General features: G+C 37.4%; 1 protein-coding gene across 1 annotated transcript; it reads left to right on the plus strand.

The window, feature by feature from the left end:
- Positions 1-1,658: 1,658 nt before the first annotated feature.
- LOC123539619 (perlucin-like protein) lies at positions 1,659-11,557 on the plus strand. Its single transcript, XM_053526235.1, has 6 exons — positions 1,659-1,773; positions 2,536-2,675; positions 3,398-3,494; positions 4,221-4,326; positions 9,734-9,859; positions 11,436-11,557. Exons 1-6 carry the CDS (start codon positions 1,683-1,685, stop codon positions 11,476-11,478), a joined length of 603 nt encoding a protein of 200 aa, XP_053382210.1. The 5' UTR covers positions 1,659-1,682; the 3' UTR covers positions 11,479-11,557.
- Positions 11,558-22,914: the final 11,357 nt, after the last annotated feature.

Raw genomic sequence — 22,914 nt, forward strand, 5'->3', positions numbered from 1 at the left:
GCGTTCTTCATTTATCGAATGGTAACCGTTTTCAGTTTCAAGGTCACTTCGACCTTGCCCTCATACCAACTGACCCCAAAAACAATAGGATGCCTCTAATTACCACAGACAATCATCCTATAAAGTTTGACGTCTGTAGGCCTTAGTATTCTTCAGTTATCAATCGGAAACGGACAGACGAACGGTCCGGCTTCTATATGCCGCCCCGTTGAAGGGGTGGGGATAAAAATGTCAATTTCAGTTTGAATGCTTTTTTGTACGTTTATACGGGTATATTCTTGCAAATCATCAAAGAACCGCTAGCGCGAATAACAATTATTATGATCTGAAGTAATATTTTACAATATTCCACTTTGCCGGCGGAAAAAATGTGAAGCAGGGTACCCATTAAGTTAATGTAAACGCCCTGTTAATTTCTGTTACTGACCGTGTTAAGACGGTACTCAACATTTTGTTCCATTTTAATGGGTTGTGCTGTGACAGTTTTTGTGTTCTGCGTTTGTCTGGTAATGATTGTTGTTCTGTGGTGTGCGCTCCATATCAGACATCGGATCGATTGCTTGAAAAAGGAATCGATTAAGTAAATCATTATACTGCTGTTCTGTAAAAGTCGATTATTTCGTTATTAATGCAAAACTGGCTAGTGATCGATTAATCATGATTTGTATTAATTATAATTAAAGTGAACCTGTTTAATGATTACTACCTTTTGTAAAAGACATGTTGAACAAAGATCTGTGAATGAATTTTTATTATTCAACAGTACAATATGAACTGTGAATTTAAGGTTGATTTTATACGGGTAGATATGAATGTCTGCAATGTTTGAATTATGTGTTCAAAGTCCGTTCTGGTGGTACTTCATCAGAAATACATCCTCAGCGGAGTGTTTTCTAAAATGAAATAATATAGTTTATAATATGCGTATTCATTGAAAGGCAATGTAATAGGTGAATGAATACATTCTGGATAGTATTAGAGGAATTAGGGTCCATTGTTACACTGTACATTATTTGAACGCTCCTGAAATCATCATGCTATCAGGCCCACAATGTTTATTTGAAAGGTTTAACTCTTACTATACTAGAATATACCTGACAATATTAGGTAGGTGCATATGCAACAATCCTGGTCGAATTTTGCCAATATTTGTAACCTGAAATAAAGTATGTTCTAAAAGAATCATTGCATTATTGAATCTTACCAGTTCTGAACGAAATAGTCACGAGTACTTTTGCCTGTAATCAATTAAACTATGGGTTAAATATTCCATAAAATTAAATGAGCCGTGCTATGAGAAAACCAACATAGTGGGTTCGCATCCGCGCAGGCTGGTCTGGATCCATGCTTGTCGCAAACCCACTATGTTGGTTTTCTCATGGCGTGGCTCAAATATTCATAATCTGGAAACTCCATGATCAATGAGACATTAATCGAATATCAATTATTATGATTATTTTTAATGATTAACCAATACATGTTACATGTTTGTTGTGATAACGGTTGGTTGACCTGCTTGGAAAGTTCCAACTTATTGTACGTAGCATTTCATAAGAATCTCTATTCATCATGGACAGTCATTGTTAGTGTGACTGTAATGTTGTTTTTAAATTTTATTTATGAAAACGTGCTTTCTTATCATGTAAATTTGGAAATGATGATTATCACCAAATTAGGAAACAATGAATGAACTTTTATCAATGTATGTCACTCACTTTAGTTCCCCATACATATATACAAACATGAAGGAAGGATTGGGGGCATTGTCTATATGTAAGTAAACCTATATCTAACTAATAAAGCACAATACATATTGTATACCGTATGTATTGCCGTATACCATGACCCGCATATAGCGGTTAAGGCATCCATCTAAGGAACAAGAAGGCGAAAGCTCGAACGTTTCGACATACGAGTTTGCTTGGCCACCAGCTGATTAAAGGATTGCTACCAATTGCTTGTCTGCCTGATACCTGTCGTTATAGGATAGACAATGGGAATTTAAATATGTGAAAAGGAAACATGTCTCATAAGTTTACATGACTTACTCTTGTCACTATGACAAACACGTTACACGTTTTTAACTCAAATGCACAGAATATTAAAATGTTTTAATCTTTACAAAGGTCTGTGCATTATACTTTGTGCCGCATGTGTTTATAATCTAACCATTACATCATTCGATATTATAAATGAATATCTAGTCCACTGTTTGGCCTTCCATTTAATTTAAACAGAAATAAATTTTGAAATGAACAATATTAGAGAAGCTATTGTACTTAGTTAGAATCAACACATTTATTCCTGTATATACAGGCATATTTGTTCATGATTAAAGAATAAATTTTACAAATGATGCAAAGTAATCAGTGAATGACTTCAAATGGTACTTTAGTATCGGATAATATAGTATCCCATTTCAAGAGGTTCAAAATCATAGTATTTCTTGCAGGTTAAAACAGTTCTTTGTTTATAAGCTTATTACAATTATCAATCACCTGTCGGTGGACTTGATATGTAAAATGTTGATTTCAGTTCTGCTATTGCTGGTTGTGACTGTGGCTGGACAAGAATGTCAATGTCCCGCGTCACAGTGCCCGGATGGCTGGGTTACATTCCGAGGCTCCTGCTATTATATCAGCGACAACATTAGTGTAGACTGGACTGAAGCCATTGTAAGAATATGCTTTACAATGCAAAACATAAAATTGCATTTCTCGTAATTTCATACATTCTGATGAAGCTTACTGAATCATTATCAGGCATAACATTTTTTACAGTACTTGTTTAAAACGATCGCAATGACATCATTGTTATATATCTTATATGAAAATTACCATATTATGAAAATATCTACATGTTATCTCTGTTACTATCAAAGCTTTTGACTTGAAACTTAAAATAATTATTTACTATAAAAGTCTACACCAGGAGAAACAATCCCCATAACTCTCATTTGAATTTTGACAGAGTTATACCCCTTTTTAACTTAGAATTTTTTTATTAAAGTTTTATAAAGTTTTCACTGGAAAAATACTAATTCAGAGTGAAGCACTAAAAAAAGTCGAGCGCGCTGTCTAAAGGACAGTTTGTCATGTATAGTAATGAGACCCTAATAAAGGTATATATATATATATTCATAATAAATTTGGTTATCATATAAATAAAAAGTCAGATATGACGACATAAATTTTACCGTATAAAGAAAATGATGATGTCATATTGCAAATAGTGTCCACTGTTTCGGATATACTTATCAATCGGTTGTATTCAGTAGTGAGATATTCATGATATTTTTCACAAGTTATAATGTTTCGCTGAGCTATTTTGGAAAGATACATTTCAAACTACGGCATATTCGCCCGTAAGATTTTGTAGAATTTGACATGTCTTTCAGCATCACTGCCAACAACACGGAGCAGAATTGCTGATCATTGAAAGCAAAGACGAAGATCTTTTCGTTAGAAGTTTACTCGAAAGGATGTACAGGACTCGTACGTAGTGTTTGTTTACTTGAGATTTTTCTGATTAAAAGAGTTCTTGCAGCTGTTGACATGCTATGCATGAAAATGTTGACAACATAAAATTTCAGGGCGTTATGCATTTTTTATGCAAATCTTGATATAAAATTTCCTTGCATCAGGCTATTTATGTAAATATTTACTAAAAAAATTGCAAGGAGAGGACAACTGTAAGCTAATATAGCTTTCTGTCCAATTCCTGAAATGTTATATTGTAAATATTTCATGATTTTCTGAATAAAAATATGTTTAAACTAAACTAAAAATTGCATGTATTGTTAAGTAGACATTTAGAAGAAGATAACATAGATATGCATTCTTGTCGATTTATTCCTTTTTTTCTATGTAATTGGGAGAGGTCGAATTTCCACTGAGTGTATTTAATTCCCAGACTTATTCTATACAAAATATGATATCATTGATAAAACAGGATTATTCTATACATTCAAAATATGATATCTTTGATAAAGCGAGATTTATATTAAAACATGGACAAAAATCATCTTTCATCGAGTGAACACCAGAGCAGTAGAGTTATACTGTGATTCGGTGAAAAATGTCTTAAATTACATGTAATTCTAACAGTTTTTCAATGGATTTAAATAATCTCTGTACATTTGCTTTTTTCAATGAATCTACCATGATTTACTCTGGTGGACATGTAACCAAATGAAATGAACAATACAAACCTTGTTACAGCTTCCCAACATCCCGGTCAGGAGTTTTGGATCGGTGCCAATGATGAGATGATTGAAGGCATATGGGTGTGGTACAAAGATGACAAACCTCTTCACTTTACTGGATGGTAGGTCATTATGTCAAGTTAATTCTTTAAAAAAAATGTTCAAATGTTTTATACTAATTTATCATATTTTAACATAAAAAAAACGGTAAAAACAGATATAAAACGTTCGACATTTATACTTTAAGTATTCTAAAGATTGCTAGTGACTGATGACCTTGACAGCAGCCATAAAAGTAGAAAGGTCAAAACAGCTTTTTACCGTAACATTCGTACAATAAATTTATAATGGTTGTTTGAACGTAACTATTGATATTTTATATCACAGGCATGAGATGTATATTTACTCTGTTATGACGTATTGCTGGTATCTGAAACAACCGGGAAGCTAGGGTGACGAGTAAGGTACAGTTATAGTAAGCAGGAGTTATATATCTCATGCAGTTCAAGGTTTCAAGGATGAATGGGACAGTGCAGTTATTGCAAGCAAAAGTGGTATATGTAGTCTAATAAATGTTGATCCATTCTATGTTTCCAGGATGACCTGGAAGTGAGGCTGACGCGTATTGTACATTCAAGCAAGAGTGGTGTATCTGATAATAAATGTAGATGTATTCTGTGTTTCAAGGACAACATGGATGTTAGGCTGACGAGGACTGTGCAGTTATTGTAAGCAGTGTTGGTCTACTTAATTAACCAAACATAAATGTATTGTAGGTACCCAGGACAGCCGGGAAGTGGGGGCGACGAGGACTGTGCAGTTATTGCAAGCAGTGTTGGTCTACTTAATTCATCAAACATAAATGTATTGTAGGTATCCAGGACAGCCAGAAATTAAGCGCGACGAGGACTATGCAGTTATTGCAAGCAGTGTTGGTCTACTTAATTCATCAAACATAAATGTATTGTAGGTATCCAGGACAGCCGGAAATTGAGCGCGACGAGGACTATGCAGTTATTGCAAGCAGTGTTGGTCTACTTAATTCATCAAACATAAATGTATTGTAGGTATCCAGGACAGCCGGAAATTGAGCGCGACGAGGACTATGCAGTTATTGCAAGCAGTGTTGGTCTACTTAATTTATCAAAAATAAATGTATTGTAGGTATCCAGGACAGCCGGAAATTGAGCGCGACGAGGACTATGCAGTTATTGCAAGCAGTGTTGGTCTACTTAATTCATCAAACATAAATGTATTGTAGGTATCCAGGACAGCCGGAAATTGAGCGCGACGAGGACTGTGCAGTTATTGCAAGCAGTGTTGGTCTACTTAATTCATCAAACATAAATGTATTGTTGGTATCCCAGCACAGCCGGGAATTGAGGGCGACGAGGACTGTGCAGTTATTGCAAGCAGTGTTGGTCTACTTAATTTATCAAAAATAGATGTATTGTAGGTACCCAGCACAGCCTGGAAGTGAGGGCAACGAGGACTGTGCAGTTATTGCAAGCAGTGTTGGTCTACTTAATTTATCAAACATAAATGTATTGTAGGTACCCAGGACAGCCGGGAAGTGAGGGCGACGAGGACTGTGCAGTTATTGCAAGCAATGTTGGCCTACTTAATTTATCAAACATAAATGTATTGTAGGTACCCAGCACAGCCGGGAAGTGAGGGCGACGAGGACTGTGCAGCTATTGCAAGCAGTGTTTCCCTACTTAATTCATCAAAAATAAATGTATTGTAGGTGCCCAAGACAGCCGGAAATTGAGAGCGACGAGGACTGTGCAGTTATTGCAAGCAGTGTTGGTCAACTTAATTCATCAAACAGAAATGTATTGCAGGTATCCAGGACAGCCTGGAAGTGAAAGCGACGAGGACTGTGTAGTTATTGCAAGCAGTGTTGGTCAACTTAATTCATCAAACATAAATGTATTGTAGGTACCCAGCATAGCCGGGAATTGAGGGCGACGAGAACTTTGCAGTTATTGCAAGCAGTGTTGGTCAACTTAATTCATCAAACATAAATGTATTGTAGGTACCAAGGACAGCCGGGAAGTGAGGGCGACGAGGAGTGTGCAGTTATTGCAAGCAATGTTGGCCCACTTAATTTATCAAACATAAATGTATTGTAGGTACACAAGACAGCCGGGAAGTGAGAGCGACGAGGACTGTGCAGTTATTGCAAGCAGTGTTGGTCTAATTAATTTATCAAACATAAATGTATTGGAGGTACCAAGGACAGCCGGGAAGTGAGGGCGGCGAGAACTGTGCAGTTATTGCAAGCAGTGTTGGTCTACTTAATTCATCAAACATAAATGTATTGCAGGTATCCAGGACAGCCTGGAAGTGAGAGCGACGAGGACTGTGCAGTTATTGCAAGCAGTGTTGGTCAACTTAATTCATCAAACATAAATGTATTGCAGGTACCCAGGACAGCCTGGAAGTGAGAGCGACGAGGACTGTGAAGTTATTGCAAGCAGTGTTGGTCTACTTAATTCATCAAACATAAATGTATTGCAGGTATCCAGGACAGCCTGGAAGTGAGAGCGACGAGGACTGTGCAGTTATTGCAAGCAGTGTTGGTCTACTTAATTCATCAAACATAAATGTATTGCAGGTATCAAGGACAGCCGGGAAGTGAGAGCGACGAGGACTGTGCAGTTATTGTAAGCAGTGTTGGTCAACTTAATTCATCAAACAGAAATGTATTGCAGGTATCCAGGACAGCCTGGAAGTGAGAGCGACGAGGACTGTGCAGTTATTGCAAACAGTGTTGGCCAACTTAATTTATCAAACATAAATGTATTGTAGGTACCCAGCACAGCCGGGAATTGAGGGCGACGAGGACTGTGCAGTTATTGCAACCAGTGTTGGTCTACTTAATTCATCAAACATAAATGTATTGCAGGTATCCAGGACAGCCTGGAAGTGAGGGCGACGAGGACTGTGCAGTTATTGCAAGCAGTGTTGGTCTACTTAATTCATCAAACATAAATGTATTGCAGGTATCCAGGACAGCCTGGAAGTGAGAGCGACGAGGACTGTGCAGTTATTGCAAGCAGTGTTGGTCTACTTAATTCATCAAACATAAATGTATTGCAGGTACCCAGGACAGCCGCGAAGTGAGGGCAACGAGGACTGTGCAGTTATTGCAAGCAGTGTTGGTCTACTTAATTCATCAAACATAAATGTATTGCAGGTATCCAGGACAGCCTGGAAGTGAGGGCGACGAGGACTGTGCAGTTATTGCAAGCAGTGTTGGTCTACTTAATTCATCAAACATAAATGTATTGCAGGTATCTAGGACAGCCTGGAAGTGAGGGCGACGAGGACTGTGCAGTTATTGCAAGCAGTGTTGGTCTACTTAATTCATCAAACATAAATGTATTGCAGGTATCTAGGACAGCCTGGAAGTGAGAGCGACGAGGACTGTGCAGTTATTGCAAGCAGTGTTGGTCTACTTAATTTATCAAACATAAATGTATTGTAGGTACCAAGGTCAGCCGGGAAGTGAGGGCTACGAGGACTGTGCAGTTATTGCAAGCAGTGTTGGTCTACCTAATTTATCAAACATAAATGTATTGTAGGTACCCAGCACAGCCGGGAAGTGAGGGCGACGAGGACTGTGCAGCTATTGCAAGCAGTGTTGGTCTACTTAATTCATCAAAAATAGATGTATTGTAGGTGCCCAAGACAGCCGGAAATTGAGAGCGACGAGGACTGTGCAGTTATTGCAAGCAGTGTTGGTCAACTTAATTCATCAAACATAAATGTATTGTAGGTATCCAGGACAGCCGGGAATTGAGGGTGACGAGGACTGTGCAGTTATTGCAAGCAGTGTTGGTCTACTTAATTCATCTAACATCAATGTATTGCAGGTTTCCAGGACAGCCTGGAAGTGAGGGCGACGAGGACTGTGCAGTTATTGCAAGCAGTGTTGGTCTACTTAATTTATCAAAAATAGATGTATTGTAGGTGCCCAAGACAGCCGGAAATTGAGAGCAACGAGGACTGTGCAGTTATTGCAAGCAGTGTTGGTCTACTTAATTCGTCAAACATAAATGTATTGTAGGTACAAAAGACAGCCGGGAAGTGAGGGTGACGAGGACTGTGCAGTTATTGCAAGCAGTGGTGGTCTACTTAATTCAACAAACATATATGTATTGTAGGTATCCAGGACAGTCGAGAAGTGAGGGCGACGAGGACTGTGCAGTTATTGCAAGCAGTGTTGGCCAACTTAATTTATCAAACATAAATGTTTTGTAGGTACCCAGCACAGCCGGGAAGTGAGGGCGACGAGGACTGTGCAGTTATTGCAAGCAATGTTGGCCAACTTAATTTATCAAACATAAATGTTTTGTAGGTACCCAGCACAGCCGGCAAGTGAGGGCGACGAGGACTTTGCAGTTATTGCAAGCAGTGTTATCCAACTAATTTTTCAAACATAAATGTATTGTAGGTACCAAGGACAGTCGCGAAGTGAGGGCGACGAGGACTGTGCAGTTATTGCAAGCAGGGTCGATCTACTTAATCTATTTACAATAGATGTATTGTATGTACCCAGCACAGCCGAGAATTGAGGGCGACGAGGACTGTGCAGTTATTGCAAGCAGTGTTGGTCTACTTAATTCATCAAACATAAATGTATTGCAGGTATCCAGGACAGCCTGGAAGTGAGAGCGACGAGGACTGTGCAGTTATTGCAAGCAGTGTTGGTCTACTTAATTTATCAAACATAAATGTATTGTAGGTACCAAGGTTAGCCGGGAAGTGAGGGCTACGAGGACTGTGCAGTTATTGCAAGCAGTGTTGGTCTACCTAATTTATCAAACATAAATGTATTGTAGGTACCAAGGTCAGCCGGGAAGTGAGGGCTACGAGGACTGTGCAGTTATTGCAAGCAGTGTTGGCCTACTTAATTTATCAAAAATAGATGTATTGTAGGTGCCCAAGACAGCCGGAAATTGAGAGCGACGAGGACTGTGCAGTTATTGTAAGCAGTGTTGGTCTACTTAATTCATCAAACATAAATGTATTGTAGGTACACAAGACAGCCGGGAAGTGAGGGTGACGAGGACTGTGCAGTTATTGCAAGCAGTGGTGGTCTACTTAATTCAACAAACATATATGTATTGTAGGTATCCAAGACAGTCGAGAAGTGAGGGCGACGAGGACTGTGCAGTTATTGCAAGCAGTGTTGGCCAACTTAATTTATCAAACATAAATGTTTTGTAGGTACCCAGCACAGCCGGCAAGTGAGGGCAACGAGGACTGTGCAGTTATTGCAAGCAGTGTTGGCCTACTTAATTTATCAAACATATATGTATTGTAGGTACCAAGGACAGCCGGGAAGTGAGGGCGACGAGGACTTTGCAGTTATTGCAAGCAGTGGTGGTATACTTAATTCATCAAACATAAATGTATTGTAGGTACCCAGCACAGCCGGGAAGTGAGGGCGACGAGGACTGTGCAGTTATTGCAAGCAGTGTTGGTCTACTTAATTCATCAAACATATATGTATTGTAGGTACCCAGGACAGCCGGGAAGTGAGGGCGACGAGGACTGTGCAGTTATTGCAAGCAGGAGTGATATATTTAACGGATGGCATGATGCCCCGTGTTCTGCCTTTCATCATCCTATATGTGAGATCAGGTAAAACTGGAAACACCAGACTATATGTCAATCATAAGCGCATGATTTTCTCGCTGCTCTTGTTTGGGCATTGATGTATTATCATTCTACGTCAATTAAACCATCTACTTAGTTAAGAAAAGTTTTTAACAGGTATTATTAGCAATAACAGCAGTAGAAGGTTTATTCTTTTTTTTTTTTTTTTTTTTTTGGTTGGGTTTAACGTCGCACCGACACGTTTTAGGTCATATGGCAACTTTCCAGCTTTAATGGTGGAGGAAGACCCCCAGGTGCTCCTCCGTGCATTATTTCATCACGAGCGGGCACCTGGGTAGAACCACCGACCTTCCGTAAGGCAGCTGGATGGCTTCATCATATGAAGAATTCAACGCCCCGAGTGAGGCTCGAACCCACATCGATGAGGGGCAAGTGATTTGAAGTCAGCGACCTTAACCACTCGGCCACGGCGGCCCCTTAGAAGGTTTATTCAGTCGTAAATCTGCTTAATATATCAACTGACTTATACTGTCTAGCCATTGACTCCCCTAAATCGACTGCAGCTTAACAGAGTAAATCTATCCATGGCAATTCGAAAAAGCGTGTTGAACATTCGTGTATGCAGTTTGTGGTGCATACCACATGCTGTTGCAAAGCTGAAAAGTCCGTATACAAGTTTTCAGTTTGTCTGGTTATTGTGCGATATTATAACTTTAGATTTTCAATACGGAAATAAAACTATGTGATATTGTTTTGTATTTAATGTAAAAGAAGCGCGAGTCATTATTGATATAGAGGATATTACATGAGGGTCTTTTCATACTGAATTTATTAAACGAGTTGGATAATTTCAATGTGAAAAGTCACAACTTTTCCTGCCAAAACATAAAAAATCTACTTTCTTTTATTATTATGAGCAAGTCAGTTTGACCAACGTCTCCTATACTGTAAACGACGTCGACGTCTAAGCTTTATTACACTAGTGTATTGTCAAATTTATGTAATGGCTTTATTTCACTCCGGCGACGCCAAACATTTGTTAAATTCATGTAATACCTTCAGTGAATATGATATTATTGAGACGTTTCTTGGAGTGCGTTCGATTCGGTCAAGCGAGAGTACACTAGTGTTACACTTGCGCATGCGCAGTTTATTGTCGAATCGAACAGGCTCGAGTTCGAACAGGCTCGAGTCAGGTAGAGTTGAGCGTAAATATGATCAATCAAAAGGATTTTAATCAAAATGACGCATCTACATTAATTCGATAAATTTGCATTGTTTATCAACATCAGCTTCGATGCAAATATTAAACTTTATTTACCATCGGTACAACTTGTGCCCAGTGCTAACCTTTCGCTTTCCATTCCTATGCCGCCATTTGTATTAAGTCAATATGCACATTTGCTCGACTTCACTCTCCATTGCGGGAGGAGCATGTTCTTGACTTGTGACCTCGACACTAGCTTTGCACTACTCGCGTTCGATTGGCGGTAGTGTGAAAAATCCACTCGACTCTACCTGAATCGTATACATCCTTGGTTTCAGCATTTGGTTGTCATTTCGCATCTTTGATGATTATTTTTCTTTTTTGACATTTCAGTGAATCGCAGAGAGAGGTGGACATAATTGGACGAAGAAAATGAACTCGTCAAACTCTTCCATATTGCATATCTCTTGTATGAAAAATAATTTCTTAAAAGCTTATACATAGTTTTCCTTTTTGCACAGCTACATTTAAAACTAGAAAAAAATGGATTAGGTCTATTTATTTTTTTAAACTAATCCTTTTATGTATCGCAGGTGTTTTTAACACATATTAAAATATCCAAACCGTATCCGTCACTAAAACATTTTTTTTTCAGATACTAACTTTAAATGTAGACTAGAAATGTGTCACAGACACGGATGCCCCCTCATCATGAGGAAAGTCACAGGCATGGCACTGCTCACAAACTAAAAGAAAAAATATTGTAGGAAAACCAGAACATTTAGTATTCTGTATTAGAATTTGGTTACAAGAATCTTAGAGATTGAATGTTCTAGACTACAACTATTTAACAATAATAATAAGTAATAAGAAACCTTTCAGTCAGTGAAACTATGGGTTGTACACGTCCGGCTAAGAACTGCATGGAAGTCAAATGGACTGTTTATTGCAATGGTTTTATGTTGTATCAGCCCAGCTATGGTAGCTTATTCCGTAATAAGATAGAATTGTAATCCAGTTTGATCCTCTGCTCTGCCAACATTGTTTCTGATTTTTAAAAATGTCATTGCGACCCCAATTCATTTGTCTCTCATGAATGGACAAAGACAAGAGGTTTGTCTTTATTGGATGTGCAGCCTGTGGCTGGGATTGGATGTTTTGTTTGTACAAATTCAACCAAGGTCTGTGACCTTGACCTTTGAGTAACATGACATGTCATAAATCCATGCTGATCATTTGTGCCAAATTATTTCAAAATCTGACTATGCATGTCAAAGTTATGAACCGGACACGAAGACCACAGTATCAGTATATATGTAGTGAAAATTGGCTAAGTTCAACCAAGGACTGTGACCTTGACATCTGAGATATTGAAATGGTTTTGTGCACGACACATTGTCTATCCACGGACAGGAGTAACACCATATGCCCCCCTCATTTTATGGCGGGGGCATAAAAACTCCTCATCGATTGAACCCAACTTGATTTAATATATAAACTGCCTAGGTTTATCGAAAATAGGTTCATGCAGTGTAGCTCAAATAATTGTCGGATCTTACCTTTTAATTAGTGCAAACTTATTTAAATCTGGAAGCTATTCTCCTATCATAAAGACATACAGGCTGACGTTTAAGACCAAGATCATATAACTGGAGTAGCACTAGAGGAGAGACAAGGCCATAGAATGTGACCGGGTACTGTTCAACTATTTCAGAATTTTGATATATCTGACAGGTTTACCATTAAATAACGCTTTAACCATAACATACAGTCAAACTTGCTCTATAGAGACTATGTTTATATAGAGATCATTTGCATTGAAAGACACTTTTCCAGTTCCTTTTTGTATTTTAGAAAACGAATTATTTATGTTGCATTAAGAGACCATTTGTGTTAAGACCAGGTTTTGTCCTTTACTTGGGTTGTCTCTCCATGCAAGTTGTACTGTATACACATTAAATACACGTATATATGTACATATTCTTGCTTGCCTGACAGGAATTTCCCTTGCTTTTTTCGTTGCTGGAAACAATTCATCTTACACCCCGGGTCGTAAGACGACTCGCGTGCTGAAATTTATGAATTCATGCGTTCATTCATACGCTACTACGTCTGTTTGTATTGTTGGGTTTTACGTCGCACCGACGCTATCATATATCATATAGCGATTTTCCAGCTTTGACGGTGGAGGAAGGCTCCAGGTGCCCCTCCGTCCCTCATTATTTCATTATGGGCGGGCACCTAGGTAGAACCACCGACCTTCCGTACACCAGCTGGATGGCTTCATCACATAAAAAATTCAACACCCCGAGTGAGGCTCAAACCTACATCGGTGCGGGGTAAGGGATTCGACGTCCGCGACCTTAACCACCCGGCCACGGAGGCCCCCGCTACTATAATGGACTTGTGCGTAAAAGAAAAACATTTTGTATCATTTTATTTCATTTCTTCTATTGATTTAAGAATACGGTATGAAAGGAAAAGAATCTATCACTAGTTGAAGTGTAATGTTTATGTTTCTTTACCCAACAAGCTTTTGTAGAGTATATATGCTCAGTACATCTAGAAACGCAACATTTTTAACTCGATTCTTTTACACTTTCCTTTATAATTTCCTTGTACATGTATGTTCAAGTTATATCAAGGGTCCAAATTCACGTTTGAACAAACAAGCACACAGCTAATAACGTGTAAAATCACTAATTGCATTTACCAATGCAAAGCATCCTCGGTTAAAATAATACTGACTGTTCACCAAAGTATTGCGTTTCTAGATCTACTCCGTATACATTTATCGAGTAGTTTCAGACAAAAAGATGTTTTAAGTGAAAATGTTGACAACGGACACTTGGCCATCCGCCTTTACAAGTAGCACACCCTTAACCCCTTGTTCAGATAAGCTAATAATAGAAAGGTCGTTAAAGACCCACCACGACCCAGTGACCTACTTTTTCACCCACAAAAACTTCATGAAAATCATTATTATGATACAGGTAATACAGCTATACTTCAAGTTATCAGGTGGATAATTTAGGCCCTTCCTGAATAAATGTGTTTTCAAAACTTCATCTGCAAACTTGTTCAGTCAATCTCTTTTAAGCATACTTTTAGGAATATAGAGGAATAACTATCTTACACTGTAGAAATGTGATTGAAATTTTAACTAAATACACTGATATCTGTGCATATTGCTACATTAATTCAACAACATATTAAGACATTCAACACATTGTCTTGGCCTTATACATGTCACTGTCAATTTGTAACTAGATACTTGTTATCTCATTTTCTTCATGCAAAGCATGTATATTTACCGTCATGGAAATACAAAAGAATACAGTTTTGTGGTGCATTTTTAAAGCAGAACCTTGGTCTGCAGCGATGCATTAGGCTCGACGCATTAGGCTACTGTGGATTTTGGCAGGCGTGATCACACACGGCGCAAGTGCCCTAGAAACAAGTAAACAAGTTTCTTGGATTTGTGTTTATATCTGATCATGATGTAAAATACAACATTCAATACTGTATTCAATACTAGTATCAAGAAAAGAGTGTATTGTGTAACTGTTGTTTATTTTTTATTAATGTCATAATTTATGGAATACAACGTACATTTGTATATAAGCATGATTTAATGAACAGAATATCTAAAACAAACTAGAATGTGTCCGTAGGACACTGGGTGTGCCCCCAACTGATACATTTGTCACAAATAAGGGGCAATGATTCATATGTTTACAGTCTTAAGGGGGTAATATAGCCTTACCTAACATTTTATGAAAAGGATTCATTATTCTAGGCCATATACTTTTTGAGCTATGAGCATCACAAAAAAAAATCCACTATTTTGGCTATTTCAAGGGCTATAACTCTGTAATAAGCACTAAAATTCTCAAGAAGAATGCCAAGTGTGCAAGGTCACATCATGATAAGGTCTCAAGCAAGGTTTCATGAATTTACATCAAACATTTTTTACCTAGGCACATTATTAGGTGAAAATGTGCATTTTTGACTATTTCAGGGGCCATAACTTTAAAAATAGGGGGTGGAGCCTGCCAAACGATAAGAGGTGTTCAAGTTTATATCATGATAAACAATCATGCAAGTTTTCATCCATTTATATCATATACTTTTTGAGCTAGATGCATCACAAGGTGAAAATGTGCATTTTTGACTATTTCAGGGGCCATAACTCTGAATATAGCCAGATGAAAAATAAGATGTGCCCAAGTTCATATCATAATTAAGACTGATACAAGGTTTCATGAATCTACATCAAATACTTTTTGAGCTAGGCGTGTCACAAGGTGAAAATGTGCATTTTTTACTATTTCAGGGGCCATAACTCTGGAAATAGAGGGCGGAGCCAGACGAAAAATAGGAGGTGCGCAAGTTCATATCATGATAAAGACTCATGCAAGGTTTCATCAATTTATATCAAAACCTTTTTGAGCTAGGCGCATCACGAACTTCGGACGGAGACACGGACAAGAGAAAATCTATATGCCCCCACCCCTCATGAGGGAGGGGTGGGGGGTGCACAAAAATCCACAACAAATTAAGCAATGTAGTATATACCTTGCATTATATTAAAATCTAATCACGGTACATTACTATGCAAACATCTATTGTTATGTAACGATGTTAACATTTATCTAGCATCGTGTACAATGATTTTTTTTTCATATTCGAATATTTCAAGGCAAATTCACCCTAAAACGGTTAGATTTGAATCAGGCACATTTATCAAGATTTGACTAAAGCATTTAATGTATTAATCTTTCGTAACTACTGTCCAGAGAGAATAAGGATGATGTTAAATCGTAAGATGATAAGAGAAATTAGATGTGTGTCCACATGATACAAATGCTATCACTTCTTGTCAATGCACATGGTTTCAAAAGAACTAGTTTTAAAGATATGTGATCAACCTTTTAGCACCTCGTGTATTTTCACCAAATCAAGGACCACGACTCTGTCTGAGTGAAATCCGGAAGATAAAAACTAGGTGCACAACTTCACATTCTGTGTAACAATTTTCTAATCTTTCTACTCAAAGTCAAGTACTTTTTGAGATACATGGGACACAAGATTTTATCTACTTTATGCATATTGTTTCCTTAGTCAAGGGCAAAAACTCCTGTCTTTCAAAGTGAAATCAAAACAAAAAAGACTCAAGTGCACAAAACCACATGCTGAATAATATTCCTACATGGTTTCATGACTCTAGCCCAGGCAGCACAAACTTGTATGCAATTTATGCATATTGTTTACATGTATGACATATATGTTCTTTTTCTACCAGAATTACATCTGAGAAGGGGATCGTTTTAGCATAGAAATCAAAAGAACTTTGTCATTATCTAAGTCATCCACGCAAATGATAGCACCACTGTCGCCTTTCTTTGCCATTCCGTGAGAGGCATCTTGTTCCTCCACTTTTATGTGTGGTAAAGGACAGCTGCCGCTTATATATTTTGGTATAATTATCTTCCCTCTTCATGGTACATGCAGTTTATCATGTGCACGTTTCCATATGTATACTGGTTTTTCCTGAAAAACAAAAATATACATGTACACACATTTTATAGACAAGATGAACGTTTTAATACCATCAAGATATTCTGTTACCAAAATGATGATTTTACCACAGACTTCCAGTAAGTAAACTTGCACGAAGTCAATTGTTCAAATCAGTCTGGCAAAAATCAAATACACGACCCTATCTTTTTATGTGCCAAATTTTGTCAGCACATCTGAAAGTTCTTTTTTAAAACTCAGTGTTTAGTCAAATTCTTAGTTTCATCCCGACATGCAGAACTACCTAAATCATACCAAGAATTAAACAAGAACAGGAAACACGAAATGCTTCCTTTGATGGATTCAGTAATTGCACAAGGAACAGAAATTACTTGGTCACTGCATACAAAAGTTCTATTGTTCTGGGTCAATGTGAACTTGATCTTTGACCTATTGACCTCAAAATCAATTGGGGTCATGATTAACCTTCCAATCAACTTTCACAATCCTAGGCCAAAGCATTTCCAAGTTATTGTCAAGAAACTGTTTAACTGTTATGGGTCATTTTGACCTTGACCTCTGTTCTCAAAATCAATAGAGAACCATAGTGTGTATATTTTCCTCGTTTAAGTACAGTTTCAGAAATGTAGATTGTCTGTGCACACAGTATTTATGCAAGGAAAGTTTTAGATCGACGTCTAGAGATTGGGAGTATGACTTTTTTAGGTGAATCCTTTTAAACCACAAAACCATGGATATGTAGCCTCATCAGATATCACTCTCTCCCTCTACATTAAGTTCGTCTGTTAAAAACCCCAATGAACAAAATTAAATTATCAAAAAGACCTAAACCCTACGGAATTGAAATAAGTTTTACTCCACCGCACATCCTACCCAGACTTAGGTCCACCTCTCCCGCATAAAATGATAACAACAATTTAGAATTTTAATACCATGGCGGCTGCAAAAAGCCAAAAGGTCCAGGATATATATGACAACACCCACACATACCAATGAAACTGTAGTTACACTCTGACAGATTATTATATTTGTCCATGACACACAATGATTCCAGTCAAAACAGGATTATATAAAAGACAATAGTTCATGCTGAAAATGCATCTGAGGCCTCCTCTAGCCTTATACTTTTCAAACTTTTCTTAGGGGAGATCCCCAAACCCCCCTGTCCCTCTCCCACTATCTGTCCCTGCTCGTCACTTCCCGATTTGCAAGTGCCCTTTTGGCCATTAGCACTCTGCCCTTTTCAAATCCTGGCTGGTACACTGGGGGTCATCTGCTGGTCATGATTTTTTTTAAAACATCTCTATCAATTTTCATGATCCTAGGCCGAAGCTTTCTTGAGTTATTGTCTGGAAACTTTCAACAGTTCCAAGTCACCGTGACCTTGACCTTTGACCTACTGACCTCAAAATCAATAGGGGTCATCTGCTGATCATGAAAAACCTCCTTTTCAACTTTCATGATTCTAGGCCCCAAGAGTCCTTGAGTTATCATCCGGAAATCAGTTAACTGTTCCAGGTCACTATGACCTTGAACTTTGACCTACTGACCTCAAAATCAATAGGAGTCATCTGCTGCTCATGTCGAACCTCCCTTTTAACTTTCATGATCATAGGCCCAAGTATTCTTGAGTTATCATCCAGAAACCATTTAACTGTTCTGAGTCACTGTGACCTTGACCTTTGACCTACTAATCTCAAAATCATTTGTCGTCATCTGCTGCTCATCACTAGCCTCCCTATAAACTTTCCTGACGCTAGGCCCAAGCATTCTTGAGTTATCGTCCGGAAACCAGTTAACTGTTCTGGATCACTGTGACCTTGACCTTTGACCTACTAACCTCAAAATCAATAGGGGTCATCTGCTGGTCACGACCAACCTCCCTTTTAACTTTCATGATCCTAGGCCCAAGCATTCTTGAGTTATCATCCGGAAACCGTTAAACTGTTCTGGACCACTGTGACCTTGACCTTTGACCTACTAATCTTAAAACCAATAGGGGTCATCTGCTGGTCATGTCCATCCTCTCTTTCAACTTTCATGATCCTAGGCCCAAGCATTCTTGAGTTATCATCCGGAAACGGTTTGGTCTACAAACTGACGGACCGACCTACCGACATCTGCAAACCAATATACCTCGAAAGGGGGGGTGGGGGGGAGGGGGTTACATAAAAATTAAATGTGAACGTAACTTGTGTCAAATATAAATGTGTTGCTGTCACAAAATCGTACAGTCCAACAAATATGCTACAAATATCAAACTTGTGTAGTAGCCCAACAAATATCAAACATAAACCTTACCTGCAACAAATATCAAACGCAAACATACATGTAGCCAATATAAAAGTGTGTATTCCAACAAAAATCAAACGCAAACATTAACATGAGCGTCATGATGACTCTGGATAGCTCACATAAGTAATATGAGCTACATGTTTCAAATGTCAAACTGATGATAAAATATTAAGAAAGTCAATAGGTCACATTCACGTTCAATGAAATTCAGTTTTACGATTTGTGTGCAAAACTGTGTGTGTCATCAAAATTTCAAGGCTGCATCTTAAAAAACAAGAAAGTAGGTCAGTAGGTCAAGGTCACAGTCAAGTGACATCATATTACTTGGGGTCATCAGGTAATTACAAATATACAGTCTTGGAAAAAGGATCGGATGATTTTTAAGTATTTTTCTTATATAACTCACATAATAACTAAGTGACCCCAGAGCGGGGCCTCTTTTAACCCGAGGGGCATAATTTGAAAAAAATTGGTAGAGGAATACTAGACAATACATCATACCAAATATCAAAAGCCTAAGTCGTATGGTTTCAGAAAAGATGATGTTTAAAGCTTTTTCCTATATAAGTCTGTATAAAACTTTGGACCCCCAGGGCAGGGCCTTTTTTCACCAAAGGGGTACAATTTGAACAATTTTGGTTGAGGACCATAAGACAATGCTACAAACCAAATATCAAAGGTCTAAGTGTTGTGGTTTCAGGCAAGAAGAGTTTTACCCTTTTTCCTATATAAGTATATGTAAAACTTAGGACCCCCGGGGCGGGGCCATATTTAACCCTAGGGGGATAATGCGAATAATCTTGGTAGAGGACTACTAGATGATGCTACATACCAAATATCAAAGCCCTAGGCCATACGGTTTTGTACAAGAAGATTGTCAAAATTTCCCCTATATACATGTAGGTCTTTATAAACCATGTGACAGGGCGGGGCAATATTTGACCCTAGGGGGGTAATTTGAACAATCTTGGTAGAGGACCACTAGATGATGCTCAATTCCCCACTTGGACATGTCTGTTTTTCTTGATTTGCATTTTAAGATAGTTTAAAGCCTTAAAGTTCATGTTCTTATTTCATAATTTGACCAAACTTCAGTATTAAAAAAAGATCTTTTTAAGTCCCTTTAATATCTAGGCGATATTAATATGATTAAATAAGATGGATGTATTTAATAAGTTGTCTTTTAAGGTAATTCTGCACGTTTGCACGTTTGATCAACCAGATGACGTAACGTCATGTATCGGACAACGTATAACAAAGCCTAGATTAAGCGTACGGAAATGAAAATCATTTTATGAATAAATGGCAACCTGTGAGTAAATTTACTACAATGACAACGTTACTATCTTTCTATAGTTAAATTGTTATACTAAAACATCTAATATGTTGAATAATTTAAAATAATGTCTTAAAACCAGCTTGAAATATGCGGATTACTTTAATTATAGGCAAATACCTAAAAACAAGCCCACTGACCTATAAATCTTATTCCACAATATTTTAGGCCATATCTTGATTTACAACTATTAGAAGTTTTATTAAAATCTACATTGTAGAACAATTTCAGTTCGCGAAAATGTTATGAAAATTGATATTTTCCTATAGACTCTCATTAATAGGAGAAAGGTCCAAAATGTTTTTCACCAGTCTAGCAAAAAATAAAGCTCGTGACCCTATCTTCTTGATTTGCTGAATTTTTTATTATATTCTGAAGTTTCAGAAAATCGGGGTTTAATTTTTACATTGTAGAAAAAAAAAATTTGATCCCAACGTGCAGAACTGCCTTAAGAACATTTTGGTGTTGACTGAAAAGATATGAATGTTGCAATGCTATTTCTTCTGACTGCTTGAAGCTACATGTAATCAGAAAATATTCTCTGTATCAAAAAAAATATAATAAATTTAAGATGTTTATGTGTAACATATTTTCCAATCCTGCTGTCAGAATCTAAGTAACTTTTGACTGAGGATACTCGCTTTAGCTGATTATAAACTTTGCAAATACTCTAAGTTTCCTGATACCTAGTGTGATAATTACTGTAACATTTTTGTGTGTATACTGGTATTTAATACTGCACCAACTATCTCATCACCATGAGATGTAACCTAAAATTGGTTGTATATTAACAACACCATCAATTATTTCATCTCTACATTAGTGCATTAGTGATTTGTTTGTTTAACACTTCTTGATTTAAGCAATACCCACCCAGATCAATTGTAGAAATTGTACATTGATCATCATTCCTTTTTATCATTCCTATTTAGATAATTTTACCATTTTGAAACACTTCACATGTTTTAAAAATGTTAAATTAATCAGTGCTTGTCTGTTCATTGGTTCATTTAAAGACAACACTACTGTAAATATTTATCAATTTATCAACTTCATGTTTATTTATCAAAATGAATAGAATGTATAATGTAAGTTAAATAATAACCCTAGATTACTTTTTTATCGAAAAAGACAACAAAAATAATAAAAAGATAGGATAAAAACAGGCCATTGAAAACGTTTGAGGAAATGATGTTCAAAACATTTCTAATTCTAAACTGAAACAAGAGGACCAAATGAAGAAAACATAAACCATCTGACTTTGCTTCTTACAACATTTGGTTACAATCCTTTAAGCTGTTCATTAACACAAAAGTTGTTTTTTTCTATATTTTGCAGCAAAAACGCATAACCATCAGAAGAAGTAATTTAAAGGTATTTCTATTTAAACTCTTTTGGCCCCAAAAAGCTAAAAGGGTCCAAGTGCCCCCTTTCGAACAAGTTTGACTTAAGTCCTTATAGTGCTGTTACAGACCAAGTTTTATGAAGATCCATCAAGCGGTTCTTGAGAAGAAGCGGACTCCAACTGAACAAATTTTGGAGAGGACTTTATAATAATGCTTCGGACCAAGTTTGGTGAAAATCCATTGTGTGGTTCATGAGAAGAAGTCGTTAAAAGATTTTTTTGTTTTTAGCCCTAGCGGCCCCTAAAAGGAGCCAACTGTCCCTATCTAAATAAAATTAGGAGAGGTCCTTCTAATGATACTACAGGCCAAGTTTGATGAGCATCCATCCATTCATTGCGAAGAAGTCTTTTAAACGTATTTCTATTTTTAGCTCCAGTGGCCCCTAAAAGGGACCAAGTGCCCCAAATCGAACAAATTTGATAAAGTACCTTATAATGATCCTCTAGATCAGTTTGATGAAGATCCATCAAGAAGTCATTTAAACGTATTTCTAATTTCAGCTCTGGTAGCCGCTAAAAGGGTTTATAATTGTCCACATTTGAATAAAATTGGGAAACGACCTTATAATGAGGCTACAAACCTATTTAATGAAGATCCATCCAGCAGCTCATGAAAAGAAGTCAATTAAAGGTATTTCTAACTTTAGCTCTAGTAGCCCCAACAAAGTGCCCCATATGTAAAAAAAATGGGAGATTACCTTATAACGATTCTAACAAAGTCTGATGAAGATCCATTGAGCAGTTCCTGAGAAGAAGTCTTTTAAGTGTTTTTTTTTTTTTTTTTTTTCTATTTTTTAACTCTAGTAGCCCCTAAAAGGAACCAAATGCCCCCAGTCGAACAAATTTGACAAAATACCATATACTGATGCTCTAGATCGGGTCTGATGAAGATCCATCAAGCGTTTCATTTCTAATTTTAGCTCTGGTAGCCCCTAAAAAGACAATCGTCTCCATTTGAACAAAATTGATAGAGGACCTTATAATGATGCTACAAATCATGTTTGAGAAAAGACCTTATAATAATGCTCTAGATCGGGTTTGATGAAGATCCATCCAGCAGTTCATGAAAAGAAGTCGTTTAAAGGTATTGTATCTAGTAGCCCCTAAAAGGGGCCTGGTGCCCCAATAGTTTTAGAGGAGAAGATGTTTAAGTAAAAATGTTGACACAGGAACGACAGACCTAATAGCTCACCGTATTGAGATAAAAGGAAAGATTAATTTCCAACAAGTTTAAAAAATATTTGATACATCTACTTTTGTACAAAACACTTACAATTATTGAAAGCAACAGTGCT

This window comes from Mercenaria mercenaria, chromosome 16 (assembly GCF_021730395.1).
Source record: "Mercenaria mercenaria strain notata chromosome 16, MADL_Memer_1, whole genome shotgun sequence".
Classification (NCBI taxonomy): Eukaryota; Metazoa; Mollusca; class Bivalvia; order Venerida; family Veneridae; genus Mercenaria; species Mercenaria mercenaria.